This window comes from Gymnoscopelus braueri (genome assembly GCF_963280865.1).
Source record: "Gymnoscopelus braueri genome assembly, chromosome: 19".
Classification (NCBI taxonomy): domain Eukaryota; kingdom Metazoa; phylum Chordata; class Actinopteri; order Myctophiformes; family Myctophidae; genus Gymnoscopelus; species Gymnoscopelus braueri.
Genome location: NC_137621.1, coordinates 32,358,078 through 32,380,974, shown reverse-complemented (window position 1 = coordinate 32,380,974; position 22,897 = coordinate 32,358,078). Strand labels below are relative to the sequence as shown.

The window sequence follows — 22,897 nt, the reverse complement described above, 5'->3', positions numbered from 1 at the left end:
AACCCATTAAGACCGGGAAAGCATCTGTGTCATTTTAGATTTCTTAGGCTATTCAAAAATAGCATATCTACAAGCTCATATGCGCATATGCACACTATGAGCTTGTAGATCTGCTGTTTTTCTTAAATCGTGAAAATGTGTGCAATTGTAGAATCGGCCTTGGGTCTTAACAGGCTAAATTAACACTGGGGATTTTACAGTGTATGCAAACTCAACCAAAGGCAGGACATTTCCAATTTTAAGTATTTCCGCTGTCAGTGCGGCACAAAACACACCCATGGTGGTGAAACGCATGTTTAGACAGGGGCCTGATCATATTTCTCTCTGCCGCAGCCCTGAGCATGCGAGTGCTCTTGAGCGAATACCAGGCGCTGCATTCCACCGGTGGCCTGTGTGTGTGTGTGTGTGTGTGTGTGTGTGTTGTATTGGGGGGTTGCTTAGCAGAGGGTGCTTTGTGAGGCAAGGGGCCGTCACAGGCAGGCTTGGACTATCACACATTAGATCAAATTAGAATCCAAGTGATCTACGGAAAATGTATAAACAGCCAAATTCAACCTTATGCCTGTGATGCAAGAAAAAATTGCCACAGAAAAAAAATGCACATTTATTTTCATTCCGTAATGATTTTTCTTGAGAGATAGCTCCCTTTTGATAAGAAGTATTCTCTGTCAGGCTGCAAACGGTCAAGTGTTATTATCTTTAATAGGCAAAAACGATGTGCCTAAAAACATCTTACTCCTCAATGTTTGTCCAAATCATTCATAGTGTTTACAATTTTTTGAACAGAAATACTGTTTTTCATGACTGATATTGAAGGATATTGAAGATTTTTGTAGTAATTTCCACACTGCTGTCAGTTATCTGCAAATTTCTGTTGGTCTTGTCAAGTGTCATTGTTTTGTACAATGACTTTCTACTGTGCTCTAAATCAATTACAGGTTACACTCTCGTTCATATACTGTACCCATTCATATACAGAAGGTAATGTGGTATGTGTATTAATATGCAACAATGGTGTAGTAACAGGATCATAACAACACTGTATCAGCACTTTCAGCCTAATAGACTCCATGCTCTTGTTGTGGACAAAATACATACTATAGCACTTGCAAAACATACAGAATGTCCCACATTCAAACATGAACTATTGTTGAACGTGTTAGCCATTGTGTTCTGCTACCCAACAAACAATAGTTTCCCATAGATTAGGATGACAATGATAAGTTCATCAGTCATCTTGTGGCATGCATGCATGCACATTGGTGAAGATACTTTAATGCAGGGGTCTTCAACGTTTTTCAGGCCAAGGACCCACTAGCAGCCTAGCTGAGAGAGATGAAGCAGGGACCCCCACTACATATTGTATAAAATTGTGTTGCAGATTAAACTTTTTCATAAATAGCTGGATTCATGTTTTCAGATAGTTAACCCTCAATATTTAGTCAACCGTTGGCTCTGTACTTGGTCTGCTCTTTTTCCCTCTACACCAACTAGCGATCTACAAGCTCTGCCAGGCGTTGTGAGCTTCTAGATCTGCTATTTTCGGCTAATGTATTATGTTCCCCACCACACAAAGATTTGGCGGACGGACCCTGTAGTAACCCTGAGGACCCCCTCGGGGTCCCGGACCCCCTGTTGAAGACCCCTGCTTTAATGACAGGCTGTGTGTGTGTGTGTGTATGTGTGTATGTGTATGTGTATGTGTATGTGTATGTGTGTGTGTGTATGTGTATGTGTATGTGTGTGTGTGTGTGTGTGTGTGTGTGTGTGTGTGTGTGAGAGAGAGAGAGAGAGAGACACACTGAGAAGCGACAGTACCTTGTACACGTCCCCATATGTGCCACTTCCCACTCGTTGAATGAGCTCAAAATCCTGCTGTGGGTTCCGTCTCTGAATCTCACCACTTGGCCGGGGGAAGATATCCATGGCAGCCAGATAGCCCGTCCACAAGAACGATGCTTTACATTTAGTAAGCCAGATAAAATGCGGTCAAAGTGGTTTTTATAGCGACGTGGTTTGTAAACGGTCACATAGATGGTCCTTCATATGGCTCCTGGTCCATGTCCTGAAAAGATGAGAGACAGAACATCTTAAGTTTTTTTCAAGGAAAAAAGCCATTCATGAAACGCCGACAAAACAACTGCACACATCTGGTTCACTTTAGCATTAATCTGTAAGTCATTTAAGAAAATAAGAGTGGTATCATAGGGGTTTTTTAGACAGTGGCTGGGATGGAGTCACATATGGCAACTTGTTACATCAGTCACAACCACCTGCATTTATTTATTTTTAATAACTCTAACCTTAGTTAGAGTCATGCTTTCAAACGCTAGAAGGCTGGAATAACGACTGTGTATCAGTAGTCCCTTGTAGAAGCTTCATGGTCAACTCCAGCAAATAGTCCCAGCCAGGGATTGACAGACAGGGTGAGCGAGTGGCTTAGCAGCCAGGCTAGCAGTGTTGGCAGATTGTGTGAGAGAAATAAGCAACCAGGTCTATGAAAACAAGCCCAAAAGAAGCGACTAGGCTACACGAGTGAGCACACCGGTTATTTGAAAATAGCCGTTCTATAAGCTCACAGCACATCTACAAGATATCTGCTATTTTCAAAAAGAAATCTTGGGAGAAAAAAAGTGTAACATTTTTGAAACATCTTAACAACACAAATCTTGCATGGGGGTCCCTGGCATAAAATATTTTCAGGCAAGGGTACTTGGATACTAATTACAATTAAAATATATAAATACAATATTTTAAAACCACTGGTTTAAACAACATTAGGAAGCAAGACCAAAATAAGCCCAAAAACCCGCAACTACCAATATTTACAAGCAACTTTACAGAAAAAGAAGCCCAAAGTCGCTTAGAATAAGCGGACATGGCAACACTGCAGGCTAGCCAGCGAATGCTAAGTGGTTAACTTTAGCTTCGCAGCTACTGGCTGTTAAGTTCAAGTGAGCCTACCTTTAACTGTATAAACACGGTGGACGACTAAGTCCTGCATGTTAAATCTTTTCCAAGCCTCTGTGTACGATATGGCGTCGAATAAGCATCCAAATAAGAAGCGCCCCCTTTGTTCTTCAAGGAAACACAGAGTAAACTTCTGATTGCTGCTCACTCTCTCCTCTTCAGTACGACTGTTACGCTGAAAGTGGTGACCTATCGAATACTGATTCTCCGGAGGTCGCTGGGAAATTGTTTAGTTGGTGAGCACTGAGCCCGTCAGGTCACAATGGCAATTGTTGGAAAAGCCTGGCGAGTGGCGACAGGCAGTATTTCACGGTTATGTGGCGTTACAAACGGCTGGAAATGCCTTTTAATATGTGTAGAATAGCATGCATCTTCACCATCAAACACAAGCAGTGCCAGCTGAAATGAGTGAGAATTGTGTTGATAATATGATATGATATGAAATGATTGATTTATTTTATCGTGTTGATATGATGTCATGCTAAATACGCTGAACCAGGCCGTGAACAGCGACCTCTGGGGTTAGATATTTCGATGGATCACTAATTTCGGTGTAACACCACAACAGACGTTGCAGATGAGTTCATTCGCAAGCATTCCAGCATCGCCCTGGCGCTGTCATTTCCCCCTGCTGACAGTTTTAGTGAAGTTTCAGTCTCTGACCGAAAATCAACAATAAGAAAACTAGGCAACAATAACGCTTTAGAAACCTCCCATTACGTATGTAAATCACTCGAAAACGTAACTGCCCGCGGTGCAAATCTTTCTAGGAGTCTCGGTTTACAGCCTTATGTGCCCAAAATATGTGCAACTACCCCCATCTATCGATGGAATTTGGTAATGTATTCGGTTTAATCCGTATACTTATAAGGAGTTATGGTAGAATAAAGAGATTTGGCAGCATTATATGATAAATAATCAGCAATTGTTAATTATGTAGTACAATGTCTGTACAGCCTAAACACAAGGCTTTCCTACAAAATGAGAGGACTTCTCTCAGTTTGTTGTGTCATATGCCTGAAAAGGTACTCAAAATTTTTACTTGATAAAAGTATCAATACTGCAACTTAGAAATACTCTGTTACAAGTAAAAGTCAAAAGTAGAAAGTACTCATTATGCAGAATGTCCCATTTCACAAGTTTTAAATGTAGCCTATACAATGTATAAAAAAATCTTTTGAAAATAGCAGATCTACAAGCTCACATCTCGATTCTCGACGCATTGTGAGCTTGTAGATCTGCTATTTTCAAATGGCCGAAATGTATACAGAACTGAAGTGGTTAATGTATGTTTTGTAATAATAATTGTGAAGTAATAATAATCCAAATCTATAAGTAACTAGTAACTAAAGTTGTCAAATAATTGTAGCGGCGTAAAAGTATAATATTTGCCCCTGAGATGTAGTGGAGTAGAAGTAAAAAAAACACTGAAAATTGGAAATACTCCAGTAAAGTAAAAGTACCTCAAAATTGTACTTAAGTACAGTACTTGAGTAAATGTACTTAGTTACTTTACACCACTGGGGAAACAGACAACAACGCCCCCTGGCGGCAGGTTCTACAGAATCAATTTGAATAAGAAGACTCCATCATCCTCATCTTGGCGAGAGCATCGCGTTTGTGTGGATAAAGCATCCTCCCTATCCCTAAACACACCCATGGTTACCGAGTAGTAGACTCCTATATTAATACAAACCATTAAGGACAACATTATGGCGAGACACCGCAAAGACAGAGACAGCTGGGGTGAGTGTATGTACAGCATTTGAAATTATATTCTACCTTTGATGCGCGATTCCTTTTTTATTTTTTGATGAGGCAAGGGTGTAAAACGACGCAGCTAATCTGTTATTATAGACTCCCCGATTAGGCAACTGTTTTAATGTAATTTAATCTCTGTTTAAATACCTGTCTCTCTCATACGGACGTCTCTACTGTATATGGGTGATACCGGAGAATTTGATAAATACACCGTTTTCGTCTACCATTGCGTGAGTGTAAGCAACCTCCCTGCTACATAGAGTCGGTGTACCTTTGGAAATTGGTTGGAAGGGATCATAAACAACCAGTGATCAAAGAATGCGATGAGTAGAATAAATAAATAAATACGCCTTGGAAATACACAGAGATGTACAGCCTACAGGGGTCTAAATGCATACAGATAACCTCCTGAAAACGTCTGTTTATGCATGTTTGACATGTATAACATTTACAGCAGTAAACAACATGTTATCTGTTATCTTTCATCCCTACCATTCCTATTTACATCATCATCATCATCATTCATCACCATCACCATTACCAGGACCATCATCATTTTCACCATCACTGCCAGCACTTTATGACCCATATGATCACCGATGCTGACAGTAGCATTAGCTTTGGAGAGAGGCCTACCGGTATATAATGTAGGACTGAGTGTTTGCAAGGCTTCTCTTGGTCAGAGAGTGTTATGCTATGGCTGTCATCTAAGATAGCTGTTATCTAAGATAGTTGGACTAGACTGACCCAGATAAGCGGACCCTAAACGTCTCAGGCTGCTGTTTAGAGGGGGGTATGATAAGGTTAACCAGTCTTTAGAAATGTAGTGAGGCCTTTTCTAGAGATGTGAAGTAAAGCTGACAACCCTTTCTGGTTCTGTGAAGAGCCCTTGGATGATTTCCTACAGTATTTCAATTATTAAAGCATGCGCTCTCACCACCCTGCATCCCATTTAATGCAGCTCCAAAACATTTTTGTTGTCTGCTTACTCAAGTCAACACAAAAACTATCCCTGACTTTAGCCTAATTTGCAAATGGACTATCTAAGTCACCTTCTTTAAAACAGGTGTGTGAAGGATATTCTCCGGCTTTCCCAGAGACCAGGAAAAGCTGTGAAAACAGTGCTTTTTTCAACAGGACCAATATGCCATTGTGTCTGTTGTGGGATAAACCATAAGGTTTCCAGCAGATCTGCAGTAGGATTCAGAACACTCAAACTGTCATCCACTTTCCACGGAAAAAATACACCAGCTTCACTGCTTCCCTCATTAACTTATCTGAGCACTAGGGTCCTGCGGCTCGCAAGCTCTACATTAGGCAGCAGCAGACAGAAAACTCACTGAGTCACTCCCCGGAAAGGTCCGGAAAAGGCTCTGAATGCACATGCTCTCACTGGATAGGGGCAGATGGGGTTAGCATAGCATGAGTCATTAGTAGGCTTTATGAGCTTTTTGTTATCTTATAAGATTTACTGATCTGGCAATATGAGACAGCTGGAATGGCCTGTGCATTCCAGCCTCATTGTTTCAGTAGAGTACTGGATATCAGTACTTACCACCAGGCAATAGTGAGAACTTGTTTAATTCTTTATGGAGACAGCAACATATGGTAGGGTGTTTAACCCATTAAGACCTGAGAAGATTCTAGAAATGTCTTCTAAATCCTAACAATTTTTTGAAAGAAAAACCCAAAATTTTTTTCCTCGATTTTTCAAAAATAGCAGATCTACAAGCTCGTAGCGCGGCACGCGGTGCCGCGCTATGAGCTTGTATATCTGCTATTTTTGAATAGCCAAAGGCATCTAAAGTGACACAGAAGCGTTCCAGGTATCAATGGGTTAAGGAGACAACACTACAGAGAAGTCGGCTATCACAATGAGAATGAAACAACGGTGTTCATTGTATAGAGTTATATTTCATTTATTGATAACCATTAATCACAACTCAAGACATTTCACAGATACTTCTGCATGCAACTAAATTGATTTTCAGTAGATCCTCATTCATATCTTTCTGTCTTCACAGGGTCTTTCACTGATAAAAATGTTAATTATGACTGGAGCTCAGAAGAAGAGGAGCCAGATGGTAGAGCACGGCCTATCCAGGTGTTGGTCGTCAAGGATGACCACACCTTTGAGCTGGACGAGGTCGCATTGAGCCGCATTTTATTGGCAGAGGAGGTGAGGGACCGCGAGGTGGTGGCAATATCCGTCGCGGGGGCGTTCCGGAAGGGCAAGTCCTTTCTCATGGACTTCATGCTACGTTACATGTACAACCAGGTAAGCTTGCCTGCTTCAGTAGAGCAGTTTAGCTTTTACACTCTGGTGGATGAATTGACATGTGCAAATACAGCGCTTTGGGTTCTGACTACTTGAAATTTAAGACACTTAAGTGTGACTATGTATTGATGGATAGATCAATGTAATGTATGTATGTATGTATGTATGTATGTATGTATGTATGTATGTATGCACTGTATATACATAACTATAGTATCATTCCAATGTCATTTTGTATATAAAATTACCTGGGAAACTGACCTTTCTTACTGTATGTGGTTTAGGCTTCAGAAGACTGGTTGGGAGAGCCTGAGGAGCCTCTGACAGGCTTCTCCTGGAGGGGAGGCTCAGAAAGGGAGACCACAGGAATTCAAATCTGGAGTGAGGTCTTCCTGGTGGACAAGCCGGATGGACGAAAGGTGGAGTGTTATTACTTTCTTCTCTGATAAAATAGAATCTCTGTGACTGATAAAATACAATACTGTAATGCAATGAGCAATTATTTTTAGCCCCACTCGTAGCACGAAGGATAGCAATGCCATTTGGTTGGTCCAACAAATTCGTCCCAAACAAGATATCTCGAAAATTACTGGCTGGATTGCTATGGAATGAATTGTGCACCTTCATGTTCTCCCAGAGATACTACTCCCACTTGCACATCTAACAGGCAGATTGCTGTGAAATTGGATTAACCACTTTAACCCTATTCTGCCCGACTCTGGCCATGCCCTACTCTGAGCATGTCATAATAGTCGAACATTGTGAGCTTGTAGATCGGCATCTTTTTTTATTTTATGAATACAATATCATTTTATTCATTAAAATAATTTCCTGTTTGCAGCTTTAAGGTGCAATAAGACACACATATTTCAATAAGACACACAATGCACAATATGCTACACCGGCATACACGTTATTCTCCGTTGCTCTGAAATGTACACAACTGACCACCAGGAAACATAAAGAATATTTCCACTGAAAAGGTATCAGTGAGTGACAGTGTGTAGAGACATAATATCTACCTTATTATCCTGTCTCATTCTGCAGGTTGCTGTATTGTTAATGGACACCCAGGGCACCTTTGACAGCCAGTCAACCCTGAGGGATTCAGCCACTGTGTTTGCTCTCAGCACCATGATAACCTCCATGCAGGTACAATTATTTGTCTTCTCTTCAAATTGGATAGGGATTAAAAAACAAAACAAAAAAGTCTTGAGCATTAGAATGAGGGGAATAATGAAATGAACATTTTCATTTGAAATTATATGACAATCAAGTATTATGGTCTGTACAGGAAGCAAGTCACTTTCCAAAATTGTCCTTATTATTTACCCTTGTTTTTAAATCCACCCAGAACGTTTCTTTGTTGGTTGTCATGGGTCACTGGTTTTATGCAGCAAAATTGTTTTTCCAGCTGGGTGAGTACAGTATAGGGCTGAACAATTACATAATCTCGCCAGATACTGTATATGCAGCGTTTAGCTTGAATAGCACCATTTGGAAATAATACATATTATTGTAGCAATGATTCAACATTATTGTATTCAATACTCACACTATCACACATCAATTCATATATTAATAAAGTTTGCTTAATTTGCTTACCCTAAAAGAAGGGGAGTAGTTTTCTACGAAGCAGTAAAATAATGTTTAAAGCTAGATGACTGATATTGCATCCTTTCTTTGTAAAGTGACTATTGCACATGCGTAAATCACATTGTCGATGCTGGAACAATGTATTGTTCAGCCCTAGTGCACCGGGTGTCTTTTTCACCCAGAAATATTTTACAGCAAATGAAGAGTATTTATTTTCCTCAGGTATACAATATCTCACAGAATGTGCAGGAGGATGACCTTCAGCACTTGCAAGTAAGTTTTAACACCTGAATGCATTATAGATGTGCCCTACAGAAGTGTCACTTCATGGATATTCAGATCCTTATGTTGGATCATATCATGCGCCAAATAAGGGAATATGTGTGTGGAGTACAGTACACACACACACACACACACACACACACACACACACACACACACACACACACACACACACACACACACACACACACACAGAAACAGAAACAGACACACACACACACACACACACACACACACACACACACACACACACACACACACACACACACACAGACACACACAAAACAGTTAACACACGCAATTTGTTCTAATACATAATCATAGCCATACTGTGTTCTCATATTATTGTGTGAGGAGTTAACATATCCAGTGATTGTTGTTTTGTTTTTGTTTTAGCTCTTCACTGAGTATGGCAGATTAGCTATGGAGGAGACTATGGAGAGACCTTTCCAAGTATACCGATTTCCTTTCTTGGATCTGTGTATCTCAACATTCCTTTGTTCAAATGGTGCTATTCAATATCTCTGACAGGAGCCACAGTCTTACCTTGTTGTTGTTTTCCAGTCCATGATTTTCCTGGTCCGAGACTGGAGTTTTCCCTACGAGTTTCCTTATGGACAGGAAGGAGGCATGAAATTCCTGGAGAAGAGACTCAAGGTTAGACTATACTGTGATTCAACATAAAATCAAAAATGTTATCCACAACGGCAAATGCTGAATAAAGAGTTCTGAGTAATATAGCTGCATTCCTACTCTCAATTCTAATTGAGCATTTATTTTTCATTGAGGCATGATACAGGCAGGGACGTGAGGGCAGAGAGGAGGGGTAACAGGTCCTGAGGCAGGAATTGAACCTAGCTCTATCTAGTCCAGTGCGTTAGTTATGGCTTTGCCTCATGTTAGTGATGTTAGTGACGTTGATTGAACCCAGGACATTGCTCAGGACATTGCTGTTATATGATCAGTGCATTAAGTTCTTGAACCATCAACATCAACAGCAGCAGGACATTACAGATTGAACTGCCACAATGTTCTATACATACAGACAGACGATAATTGTTTAATAATTATAAGTCCCCCTTTTTAGTTGTGGTTGTGGTATTTTTCACTGTACATTTGCACATATGGGACATTTGTTCGGTGCATTTACCCATTCCAACTATGAGGAGCAGTGGGCACTATTAATACAGGGTCCGTGCAGGGAGCAGTTACGGGTCAAGGGTCTTGCTCAGGGGCACTTCGACGCACAGACTGAGCGAGCCGGCAGGCGAACTGGGGACCTTCCGAGCCATTCGGCCATGGCTGTCCCTGGTGACACAGGACAACGCAGTAAAGATCAGTAACCGAATGAAGACTTCTTGAGTCTCCTCCAGCCATGCCTAATTTGATCTGTCTGTTCCTGTGTGTGTGGTGCAGATCTCAGAGAACCAGCACGAGGAGCTGCAGAATGTGCGTAAGCACATCCACTCCTGTTTCACCAACATCGACTGCTTCCTGATGCCTCACCCTGGCCTGAAAGTGGCCACAAATCCAAACTTCGATGGGAGAATCAAAGGTGCAAGCCCTCAAGAGAAGCCTTGTCGCATAAGCAGACAGTTATGAAGGCCATGTCATTTGTTCTTTCATGAAAGTAATACTAACTCTCCAAATACAAAATTCATATAAAATATGCATTTGAATTTCAGGTAATCAGATTTGGGCTTGAAATTCAATAATCTTATTAGCTGTATTGTGTTATTATAACAAAACACTAGCTAGCTTCATTCCCATATATTGAATAGCAACTCTCACCACCACTGTCCACACCACTGATCCTTACCTACTGTAACGTTCTCTCTCTCCCTGGTCTAGAGATTGACAAGGAGTTCATAAACAACCTACAGGTCCTGGTCCCGTGGCTACTGAGCCCCAGTAACCTGGACGTGAAGGAGATCAACGGCAGCAACATCACCTGCCGAGGCCTTATGGAGTATTTCAAGGTCAGATACGTACTGAATAAAATCTATGCACCACTGGGGTCCTGGTGATTTAGTCCTTGTCAGGATGTCAGCTCCAATCTGGCTAATGACTGAATGCTACGGGTGGTGTTCCGTCCCTTCGCTTTCCTGTCTCTCAAGATTCAAGATTCAATATTTTATTTGTTGCATCTCATATACAAGTATAAGTAGTTTTGGTTCCTCATTGTTGTAGTAACAATACGAACAATAACAAAAATAAATAATTAAGAATAACAAGTAGTAGGGTGAACCACAATCAGCTCTCTCCACTTTAGTCGAGTAAACAAACACACAGTAATGTGATGGTATTTGAAGGTACACTGTAAACACAGATTTTATTGGGGCCTTTCCTTTTCTTTCAGGCGTACATAAAAATCTACCAGGGTGAAGAATTGCCACATCCCAAATCCATGCTGCAGGTAACTCTTCTTAATGTACAGTAGCGGTTTGTGTCTACACAGGAAAATCCCCAGCACCATTTGGTTACATTTGTACATAAGTACAAATAATGCAAATGGATAAATAACTCCTGAGGATTTTATTGTGTAATAACATATCCCATCATTATTGCTGACCCTGCAAATGGTGTTTTTTCTAATGTGCTCTTTCTCTCAGGCCACTGCTGAGGCCAATAACCTGGCAGCGGTTGCAGCTGCCAAGGATCTGTACAACAAGAAAATGGAACAGGTATGCAAAATGAATTAAACAGTGCACTGTCAACTAGCCAGTTTCCTTCTGCAGTGGTCCATCTATTAGATTGTCCTCGTCTTGCCCTTGTGATCTTCGATTGTATTTTTAATGTAACTACTCTGTTTTTTAATTCCACCGTGTTAAAGCCAAAGTTGCATTTCCACTGTACAGTTTCTATTTTATTCTGTATTGACCAGGTCTGTGGGGGAGACCGGCCATTCCTGGCCCCCAGCGAGCTGCAGGCCAGGCACAGTGTCATCAGGGAGGAGGCTCTGCAGGTGTTCCGTGGTGTGAAGAAGATGGGTGGTGAGGAGTTCAGCCGTCGCTACCTGCAGCAGCTGGAGACAGAGGTCGATGCGGTGTTCGTCCAGTACATCAAGCACAACGACTCCAAGAACATCTTCCATGCCGCCCGCACGCCGGCCACACTGTTTGTGGTCATCTTCGTCATGTACGTGGCAGCCGGCATCACAGGCTTTGTGGGCGTGGACATCATCGCCAGTGTGTGCAACATGATCCTGGGCCTGGCGCTCATCACGCTATGCACCTGGGCCTACATCCGTTACTCTGGAGAATACAGGGAACTGGGCGCCGTTATCGACCAGGTGGCTGGGGCGCTGTGGGAGCAGGTACTGAGAAAACAAGGTGCAATAAATTCCAAGTATAAACTTGCATAAACGTATTACACAGACATATAAAGCCCTAATTTAATCACATTTTAACCAATTAAGCCCTATTTTATACTGTTGTATGATGGTGTTGCATGGCTAAAATAACCGTTCTACAAGCTCATGACGCGTTGTAAGCTTGTTGATCTGATATTTTCACTATTTAAAAAATGAATAAATGAAATGCTTTTAATGTCATGCCCAAAATGTTGACACCAGATTGAAAGTGGCACCATTTTCACCACTAGGTGGCAGAAAACAATAATGCAACATTTCCAAGGAATCTTTGTTACAGTATGCTTTGTTATAGTGTAGATTCCTGCTTGTTCTATTAACATTGTGTGTGCTCATTTTATATATTTTTCCCTTTCCCATGCATTTGCACCAGGGGAGCACAAATGAGGTGAGTGGTCCGCCAAAGTGGAACTATGGCTAAATGTAGAGATATACACATTTTGCCTCAGCTTTGTTGTATGATTTTAAAAAGGGACATTTCAATACTGGTGATTGTGAGGAACACACATACTTCATTTTAATACACGCCTCATTTACCTCACAGGCACTCTACAAGCTGTACAACGTAGCAGCCAATCACAGGCACCTGTACCACCACGCCTTCCCCGGCCATCAGGTGGCAGGGGAGTCAAGCGAGCGAGACGGGAGGAAGGACTGATGGAGAGAGAGGACAGGACAGTACCAGAGCACAGTTGGGACTTTCAGGTCAAATAGCATAGTATGACGGACAGAGAGGGAAAGGAGAGGCACGACAAACACCCTCGCCCACTTTGCACTCTTTTATTGTTGGGATATCGGCTGGTACTGTCCATCGACGCATTCACTACTTTAAAAGATAAAATATGGACTATATAACGTACATGTAGAGGCAGAGGCGGAGTATCCCCTGGAATAGGGCCCTGCCTACTGCACCTGCCCTTGAAGGACAGATGTCATGTATCATTGTCTTTCACTTTGACATTTTTCCTTTTTCTTAAAGCACCTGTACAGCAGTATAGTAATCTGCGTGGGGGAGTTGAGGTCAATGCCACCAATGTTGAAGTTATAGTGAGCTGCATTTTTCATATCGGGCTGTTTTTATCATTTGCCACACAGAACATGATTTTTTAATATACCCCAATTTGTGATGATTGATCTTTTGTTTTTGAAGTTCAGTGCTGTTTATGAGAAACTATCTATTGCCAAAATATTACTGTATGTTAAATAACAAATCATACACACACCATGAGCATGGTAAAAGATCCATTGTCTCCTCAAGTTTACTTTATTAAAACTTAGATATTGAACGTGTTTTGAGTTTTGATGGCTGTGACGGCGTGGTACTGTGCCATATACATTTCACAGCTGTAGCTGAGCCCTGGCTACGTGCAGACACCTTGCTGGGCAAAGCACACATTTAGTGGTTAAATTCTGACTTTCGTTTTGGGGACGGTGGGAAGTAAGTGAGAGAAAACATAGTGTTACTTTTCTGAGAGTTTTGCTAGAGTACTGCATCAGGGAAATCAATGTTGTGCAGGCATGCCATGTACCTTTAAGGAATAACACCGGGTGACAGAATACAGACAGAAAACAGTACCAACAGTTTACACAACATAGCTGACAGTATCTATCTTTCACTTCATAGTCTGCTTGCACTGTTTTGTAATTATGCACTCTAGATATACCCCAATGATCCTTTATATATACATATATGTACGTATATGTGTGTGTGTGGCCTTTTACAGTTGGGGAGGGGGGCACAATATGTTGTTGCATTGTTCTGTAGAGGTGGGTGTAAACCATTGTTGTTTCTCATTGAATGTTCTAGCGGATCCGTGGAATGTAGCTATTCTGTGGCCACTGAGGAATCAAAGCTAGATGTCATTACAGGCGGGGCAGACAGTGAGGCTGCTTTTGGGAAAGGACCTCCATATTGTAATTCTCTTTCATAGTCTCACGTTCCACATTTTGTCATCTGTGGAAACCGTTGCATGGTGAAAGAGACCAATCCTGACTATGTTTGAAAAAGCTTTTAATTGTAAAAAAGAAAAGAAAAAAAAGGCTTGTGGTGTTGATGGCGCTTTTTTCGTGTTTTGTTTGGCTTAGTGACCTGTACTTAGATTTTTTTTCTTGTGCACATTCATTGCATAAACCAGGATCATAGAGAATTTCACTGCAATCCATTTGCATTGTATCACAAAAAGACAGCAGCATCAACGTGTTATTTTTCCATGTTGATTTGGGCATGCAGTGCAGCATTACCGTCATGGGTACATTCATCCAGCAAGAATTACCATAGAGGTTTTAACTTCAAACAAGACGGGTAGACAGCAGCATAGTGGCTTCTTTAGAGTCTTCCATGAAATATGTCAGCATTCTCAAACAATGAACTTTATGGCATCTAAAGTTTCATATCTCAGTTGGTAGCATTACACACATTCATATTTGCAAAGAGACGTTGTGCTCTTAGAAAATGAATCACATTCAGACTTCAAATAATGTTGCTTAACTGTACAACTGTAACTATATTAGCCATTTAAAAAAATAATATGGATTCATATGGTTCTTTGCTTGATGGCTTGATTTATAAAAGACACCATGATCACCATTTTATCTGATCTGGATGTTTTCTGAGCCTTGCTGTACCTAATTGTCATCAAATGGAGCAACCGTGTAAGTAATGGGGTCTCTTCTGCTAAGTTTCAACACATGCATTGCCAAATTTCAGTTATAATGAAATAACTAATAAAGCTGGACCAAATTAATAAAAAAGTATATATATCAAGACTCCGGTATTTATTGCAATGTTCAATAAATATGATTTCAGAAATATGTTCGGCTATGCAAAAAGATGCAAAATGTAGAGTCAATTGTGTTCTAAAAATAAAACCTAGTGTCCATTTGCCAATACAAAGCAACGTGTGAAAATATCTGAGAATGTGGGGTCTACAGTATATGCATATAACGATAATGATTAATTCCAAGGGTTTGTTTTTCTTTTCGTTCACAGCAGAATTTATTGCTTATGTCCTGTATTCACAATCAAAGTGATTTATGTACAAACTTAACTAGTGTCACCGTTCGTAACTGACATGATGGAGGCCTTTTTGCATAGCAACACTCTTTTAAAACAAGAAGATTCAGGACTTTTAGAAGACCATCCTATTCATAAAGCATTAAGCCCCTCTGTTGGGACATTCAAAAATATTTCATGAAATCTTTTTATTTCAGTAAATAATTTTTCAAATAGTTGTTACTTAATTTTTATGATTACTCCATTTACAGGAGTATAAAGAATGGTTTATCTACTTATATTCAGAGTTAAAAGCGTCACCATGAAAAATCTTTGGATGTCTTAATTAAGAGTGTATCAATGAGTCAATCAATAAAACAACCTTCTAAAACAATATTCCAGAAACCGTGTCAGCCCATTAAAATAAGGCATTACATACCGAGGCAAGAACTTCCACAAAGACAAAAAATTAAAAACATCAGAAAATTAATTGCACTTGTTTAGGGCAAACCTAATGCATCTTCTGATCTCAGATAGTATAACTCAAAATGTTCCAGTAGCTTATTTATGTTTATTACACACATAAGAATATTCCTGACTTATAGTAATGCAGAGAGCAAAGAGATGCTCCAACCACTACACCAAATGTGATGTTTCATCCATCAAGATTAAAAGGTCTTTAAATTAAAGGTTAAAGACCTTTAAAAAAAATCAAAACTTAAATAGATTTTTGAAAGTTTTGGCGGATTGTCTTATAAGGATATGTCATAAAAAAGAGCAATGCACACTTTCATTCAATGTAAAGCAGTATTTTTTCATATGGTTTATGGGAGCTACAAATACCAACAAAGCATAGAAAAAACATTATTTGTGAAGCAATTCATTCGTAGACAAATTAGGTGAAGCTGCCTGTCTTTCTTTTCCAGTACAGAGGAAAAAATGACGGAGTAGCCAGTTTGCGCAGAATACAAGCGAGCGCTGTAAAAGTTTCACCCTGTTGATGAAAAGGTACATCATGATCCTCCCTAGACAGTCACAAAAACCAATAGAGCAGGTCTTTTAGACTGCCTCTCAGTCTTAAAGAAATATTTGTGTCCATTCAGCAAAATCAGTTTTTCAATGGCTGTAAAATGGCACCAAAAATACTCAACCCCCATATCTCTCCGCCAGCTCGTAACATTTTCATTTTTCTTCATAGGAAATTCTATATATATATATATGTTTGTTCAGTCACGTGGTCATTCATAACTCAAACAACAGTCACATGAGGGGGGAAGGGCGGATGTACGCAGCGCACTCCTTGAACCAACATGCGCATCTCCTCTTTCCGGACGATATATTTGGATCAAGCGAAGGCACAGATGTGTGTTTGGTAAAAACGAAAAGAAAAAAAGAGGCAATTAAGAGCCAATCATGATTTCAAAAAGAAACCCAGACCGCTCCCAAATTGTAGTAAGCCTCAGAAGAGGTGTGGTCCACGCCCCACATGAGCAGCACTTGAGGAGAAGTCCCTCCACACCGCCACAAGCCAAGCAATGCAGATCACATGTTGCCTATGAAGTTCTTGTTGGGCTGCTGGGCGTACCACTGCTGGCGCTGCTTGCGGGCGTCCACCTCCGACAGCAAGGCCTGCCGGTAGGCCTCATAGGACTTGACGATACGCTCCAGCTCCTTCATGAACAGCAGCTTCAGCATGCCCTGGTAGGTGTCCAGATCCACCAGCTGGAACAGCTCCCACTTCAAGATGTGGTCATACCTGATTGGATGGAAGAGATATTCACCCATAAATATCAGCTCCCTCTGCCGTGACTTTAGTTATATATCCATGACTGTGACTGGTATTTTACGAAGACAAAGCACTCACACTATGAAAATGTATAGGTGCTGTCAATGGCTGCGGTACATGAACAATATTTACTCATTCAGAATGAACTCATTCCGAACAGAGATTCATACCCAACTGTTTACTGTGTACATACATCTACTGATGCCTAATCTGGACACATCTTCAGTGATGTTCCTGGAATCATAGGACGTTTCGGGTCTCGCAACATCATACGCCCTCCTCCAGGTGACCGAGCCCCCTTGTGCCTCCGCGGCGGGGGTCCGTCGGTCGTAGCACCAGGCCGGGAAGCAACGCATCGACTCCTGGCCAGGCAGCGGTGTATGTGGTGCAAGCCCACGTTCCTTTGTTATTGCCGTTTTAATGCGAAAGAAGCAGATCTATAAGTTCAGACCAGTTTCTTTTTCTGTATTGGTACCAGACACGGTAAAACTTAGGCTAGCCTATACTACTTTCTCATGTAGGCTACCTTAATCTTATTTTTTTTTTAAACGTTTCATCTGACTGAATAGATTCTTTTGATTATGAGTTCCCGTTTCATGTCAAGGACAGGTAAAGATTGTTCCTCCATCACAGGCTCAGATCCTCGGAGCGTCCATTCTCGTGGACAAGTCTGGGCTTAACGAATTCATTCATTCCGAATATAAGTGGAATAAAACTGTCCATGTAACCGCAGCCAGTGTCACCTGCTTATTACTCACTTGAGCGGGGCGCGCGCATACACCTGTAGCCAGTCTGGGATCTCGGCTGTGTGGTATGGGTTGGCTGGTACTAGAACTGGCTGGTTCCGCTCAGTGGGACGTGGCTGGTAGGTCACAGGGGGAGGCAAGGGTGGAGGCTGGTCATAACGAGGTACACTAGGAGAAAGAGGACATTTAAATGTAAGGTAGAGTAAGATGTATAAATTAGAATATTGATCCAATTTTGCTAGCAAAAATAAATAAATTAAGTGGTTGCATATAAAGACTCGGGTGAGAATGTTTTTTCTTCAAGAAGCATTTTGTAGCAACAATTTATAATAAAAAAAAAGATTCTTCTGAAAAGTAAAACTTTGCAATGTCTGCGTCTAGCGCTGCGTGAGGTAGCTGCCTGTTCCAGCAGCTCTGTGTTATTTATTTGGTTACACTGTGCTGCTGTAACGCCATAATTTCCCTTTGGGATTAATAAAGTACATCTCATCTCATCTGGTGCTTTAGTAGTTTGAAAAATAATAATATCCACTGAAAGTAGAAAGTTAAATCATCAGTCGACTTAAGTTATAATCAGGTGGGTCATTAAAAAAAATAACACGAAACCACTTTAAACCGTATTCATTCACACAATGCTAATTCCTACAGTCTTTCATACTAACAACATACTATCGTCATACCTCGGGGCACACGGGTGCCGGTACTGCGCTCTCTTGTTGATATGGTCAACGTAGTACACCCCGAACTCTGCCGACTCCACCTTCTCCCAGCCAGGGGGGAGCCCCTCCCTTTCAAAAGGGTGGCTCCAGTGGGTGGTGTTAGTGTTGTGGTCGATGTAGTACTTCCTGCCGCGGATGGTCCAGTCCACTGTCCAGCCGCCAGGAAGGGGCAGGTCCTCCCCAGTCAGATTGGAGAGATTCCCCAGGGATTTGGCCTGTATTCGACCTATGCCTGAGGGCAAACAAACATTGGACGATTTATTTTTTGGTGAAACCTTGAGGGACGGGGGGGACGGTCTTCCCAAAACATGTAGTGGAACCTGCTGCCAAACAGCCCCTCAGGGAGGAAAAAAATAGCAGATGTTTTGGGAAAATTCCTAAGAATGGCTTGGACATCCTGTATGAGAAGATGTCATTTAGAGGACAGGAATGTCCAGTATTTAACAGGCCGTTCTGACTGACCAACTGTACAAACACTGGTAGAGGGCAGGAATGCAACCAATCACATGTTGAAGCTATGGAACATACCCTATACACGGTATATACACAATATTTACAACCATTGTTTCAAGAAAACATTTCGGCGGTGTCTCTACGATCCTATGATCATTACCGTTTTTCGTTGCTGCTCTTTGGTGGTTGTGATATGATTTTATTGTCCCTCATGGGACAGTAGTGATTGACTTCCAACCCACGTTTTGGCGAATAGTAGAAATGGGAGTGTAGTTGCTTGTGGACAGGAAGGCAGGGATATCTGCATGACCAGGCATTTACACAGTCTTTGACTGAGAGGGAACAAAGCCACTGAACGCCCATATAATAGCACACACCACACAGTTAAAGCAGACAGGAGAGTGGACTCACTCAACAGGTTCTATACAGCTGTCAGGGGAAAAATGTCAGGTAAGAATGTGAAAACCGTGTTGCTGATGCGTGTGACTGAGTGACGACTATTAAGTTTGTGGACTTAACCTGAATAGGCCTATCACAGCTTTGGCTGTTCCGCCATAGAATTTGGGCCCCCCTCATGTATGCTTTAGGGAAACTCTCTCTACTTGATCACATAATGTCAACCACTCTGGGTTCAAAACATTTCAGCGTAATTAATGTCATTTTATGTTTTTTATTATATATTTATTATATTGTACTTTATGTTTACTTATTGTATTATTAAAATTGTTGTGCCATTAACTGTATATCACTTTGTAACTGTAACAGTGTTTTGAAAGGTGCTATAAATAAAGTATGAATTATTATAAATAGAAGCAGCACATTAAAATACATACTCACAGCAGAGTATGTAGTAAAGGGGACATTTCAGAAGAAGAGAAATAGAAAAAAGGCAACTGGAATCTGATAAATTCTGCACGAGAGTGACGGCAACAGCGCTTATGTTCTTTGCCAAATGGCGAGTGAGGGTCTGGAATGTGCAAGCGCTCCACAGAAATGCACGCCTCCTCCTCCAGTGTCTCATCATCTTTGCCCTTTTCCTCAGAAAGATGACTTGAGACAATGTCTAAACCCTCAGTCTGTGAAAACTTAAACTCATCTGATCCTTCAGAGGAATTCCCTATATATTATCAGGAAGAGTCTACTGTTCTATTTACACACTGGTGATGCAGTGGTTAAATTACAGAGTGGACAAACCATTAATTCCACTCAATGTTGATCAAAATATGAGTGAACCTGAACCACCACTGATGTGAACTAAAACCTATCATCAAGTCAATCCAAGTGTTATTTTTCTAAATGCAGTCATGTAACTTCCATACAATGATAATTCCTACCATGAAGACATGGTGGGGGGAGCATGCAAACTGTGGAACGCCAAACACATCCCTAATTACAACTAATGGATGTGATGTGTACATTAAGCATGGTATCTAGATGATTCATAGCCGTCTAAGCTAGAAACTTGACTTACAGATTTGACTGGAGGCAGTCTGCAAAATTGCTAGTTTGCCGTCAGCAAACATAGCGGCGAAAAATGCAGCACCCTAATGCTTGTTTAAGTTTAGTCCAAACATGGTTCCTTGTTATGCGATAGGCGGGCTGGAGATGAATGCTAAAACATACACACCAAGTTGACATCTGAGCCACAAAATATAAGGTTCCCAATCGTGTTGTGCTGGCTGAAAAATTCCTGACCCCCCAACATTAAATGAAAATTACACACTTACATCGCAAAAGTATTATGTAGACTAGAGTGAAAACAGAAAATGTGTGATTTGTCAGAAATCCAACAGTCTTTTAGGATGTTGATGACTATTGACTATCAGCAAACTGTATGGACCTAAACCCATCCACGGTGGGGTTTCCATTTCAAAATAGCAATCACATTTTTAGTATAATTTTGGTTACTCTATTTGTACATCAGAAAACCTTGGTTTGTAAAAAAGAAAAGAAAAAAAAAGGACAATAGAAAATACATTACTAATGTACAGCGCCCAGTGTAATGTTATTTCAGTCACAGTTCCCTCAAACAAAAACGCTCAATTTTCAAGTCAAGTACTGTGAAATGGGGCATCCTGGTGGTGGCTCAAGTTCTAAGGCATACCTAGTACTTAACTTGCAATGCCATTGCTCAGCCCTTCATCTTTGCTACAACACCCTCCTTCCTCATTCCACCGCCTTGAAGCGAAATAAATCACACAAGGTCTGTCGCTACCCTGCTAAACGAATCAAGATCATACTCTTGTGTTTACCTGCAGGGGGTCTGCTTGGAGCTGGAGGAGTGTGCTGTGGTGGTAGTCTTTGGAAGTTGTGTTCGTTGTGCTCATAGTATCTATAGTCCTCAGGGAAGCGGTCTGGTACTCGCCTCGGCTGGCGCTGCTGCTGCTGTTGATGCTGCTGGTTGTCATAGTAAGGCTCAGGGGGGTAATAATAGCGGGCGGCATCTCCATTCTCAGACATGGGGCTCACGTCTGTAAGGAAGGACTGTGACGAGCCCCCGTACTCATGTGGCAGGTCCCCGAGGCTGCGGGGCAAGTATGGAGGCGCAGACATTCTGTGACTCTCTCTCCGTGCCACTTCATGGGGGGGCCTCTGCACGGGGGTGCGTAGGACACTTTTGTTGCGAGCCACCACTGGTTCACTTCTGGGCGCCACTGGGTAGGCTGAGTTACCCATCTCTGGAAGAGGAACCTCTGTGCGTCTGGGGATAGTAGGTCCATGGCGAATGAATGATGGCATAAGATCTGCAGGCAGGTGGAGAGGACAAGTCAATTGTAAATATCTGCCAACAAACCCCAATTAAAACAGACAACTTCAAGAGGGCAATGTTGTTTTTAAGCAATAAACTGGAAATATTCATCTTGATCCAAACAGCAGTAGACTGCATAACTTTAAGCATCTTCCTCCCAGAAAAGTTGACACTTCACACTTAATCTCCCAGTTCTACCCAAGGCATGGACATCAACAACACATTGTAGTTAGCGTTAAGTCAAAACGTTTTAATAAGTTACAAAGTAGCGTTAATGCATATCTATCAAGTAGTTTGCCTACTATTAGCAAGCAAGCTTCTATGTTCTAGACTTAGTGCAAGTTTATTTGGATGGATTAGCATTTAGCATCGACATGCCAAGTCAGTCAACAATGAATGTTATCCGAAGTATCTTCCTTGCTAATGTAACTCCTCACGGTATGCATCTAATTCATCCCCGAACACACAATGTTTCATCAATTAACTTATGTTACACAATTAGCCGACTTGGGTTAGCAAGCTAGCATTAGCAGTGTGGCTACTTGTTGCACTTACTCCTCAAGAGCGGCGACGTTTCCTTCTTCACATATTTCCCGTGGACCTCGGCTGGTTTCGACGCTTCGTTTTTACTTTTCTTTCGTGAGAGCATAACTCAAGCAGCATAGGAACAAACATCAATAACGCAGTTCCGTCAATTCATGGCACATTATTCCCCGAAGTTCGCCGCTGTCCCTTTGAACGTGTAGTATTAGTGCGCGGAAAGAGTACATTTTGTTGGGCTTTTAAATGAAGCTAGCAGCAAGTTAGCCAACCACACTGGATGCCTCAGTCCGAATACCAAAACGCTCGCCCCAAAACACAATCGCCCCCGGGGCAAAGCCGGCGGTATTCACCTGGTATTTCTATTCCTAAACGTAACCTCAGTAAAACAGTGCCAAAACCTAACCTTATTCCTAAACTTAACCTCAGTAAAACTATGCCTAACGCCCTAACCCTAACTTATTTCTAACCTTATCCCCGGTAAAACAAATGGGGGCGAGCGTATTTTGGGGCGAGCCTTCCGGTTACCAGCCAGCCCAGTACGCTCTCCTCCCAGTCACCCAGTCACCCGCCCCCAGCTCGTTGCAAGGGAATGATCACAATGACTGTAATCTCACTACACAGTCCCAGTGTTGCCAGATGTTGTGTGAGAAAT

The 22,897-nt window shown here is 41.5% G+C and overlaps 3 protein-coding genes across 7 annotated transcripts in view; 1 reads left to right on the top strand and 2 right to left on the bottom strand.

Annotated features, from left to right (window-relative positions):
* The window catches only part of map4k5 (mitogen-activated protein kinase kinase kinase kinase 5), a 51,640-nt gene extending 48,513 nt beyond the window's left edge, over positions 1–3,127 (bottom strand). For 4 of the 5 annotated variants that reach the window (XM_080413223.1, XM_080413225.1, XM_080413226.1 and 1 more), the window contains exons 1-2: positions 2,965–3,127; positions 1,819–2,065 (exon numbers count right to left, since the gene is read on the bottom strand). In XM_080413223.1, coding sequence (XP_080269349.1) covers positions 1,819–1,926 — 108 coding nt within the window. In that variant the 5' untranslated portion in view covers positions 1,927–2,065; positions 2,965–3,127. Of the gene's footprint in view, positions 1–1,818; positions 2,066–2,303; positions 2,424–2,964 lie in introns of those variants that run through there. The other variant, XM_080413224.1, reaches the window with a different exon arrangement.
* Positions 3,128–4,682: 1,555 nt separating this feature from the next.
* On the top strand, positions 4,683–12,826 carry atl1 (atlastin GTPase 1; the record flags this gene model as incomplete). The annotated part of the gene is made up of 14 exons (XM_080413631.1): positions 4,683–4,716; positions 6,756–7,009; positions 7,294–7,428; positions 8,057–8,161; positions 8,828–8,878; positions 9,284–9,340; positions 9,452–9,544; positions 10,304–10,442; positions 10,739–10,866; positions 11,247–11,303; positions 11,500–11,571; positions 11,772–12,203; positions 12,631–12,662; positions 12,802–12,826. 14 exons carry the CDS (start codon positions 4,683–4,685, stop codon positions 12,824–12,826), a joined length of 1,614 nt encoding a protein of 537 aa, XP_080269757.1.
* A 2,191-nt stretch (positions 12,827–15,017) lies between these two features.
* sav1 (salvador family WW domain containing protein 1) lies at positions 15,018–22,819 on the bottom strand. Its single transcript, XM_080414049.1, has 5 exons — positions 22,258–22,819; positions 21,206–21,697; positions 18,462–18,732; positions 17,794–17,949; positions 15,018–17,005 (listed from the first exon to the last, which is right to left on the bottom strand). Exons 1-5 carry the CDS (start codon positions 22,349–22,351, stop codon positions 16,792–16,794), a joined length of 1,227 nt encoding a protein of 408 aa, XP_080270175.1. The 5' UTR covers positions 22,352–22,819; the 3' UTR covers positions 15,018–16,791.
* Positions 22,820–22,897: the final 78 nt, after the last annotated feature.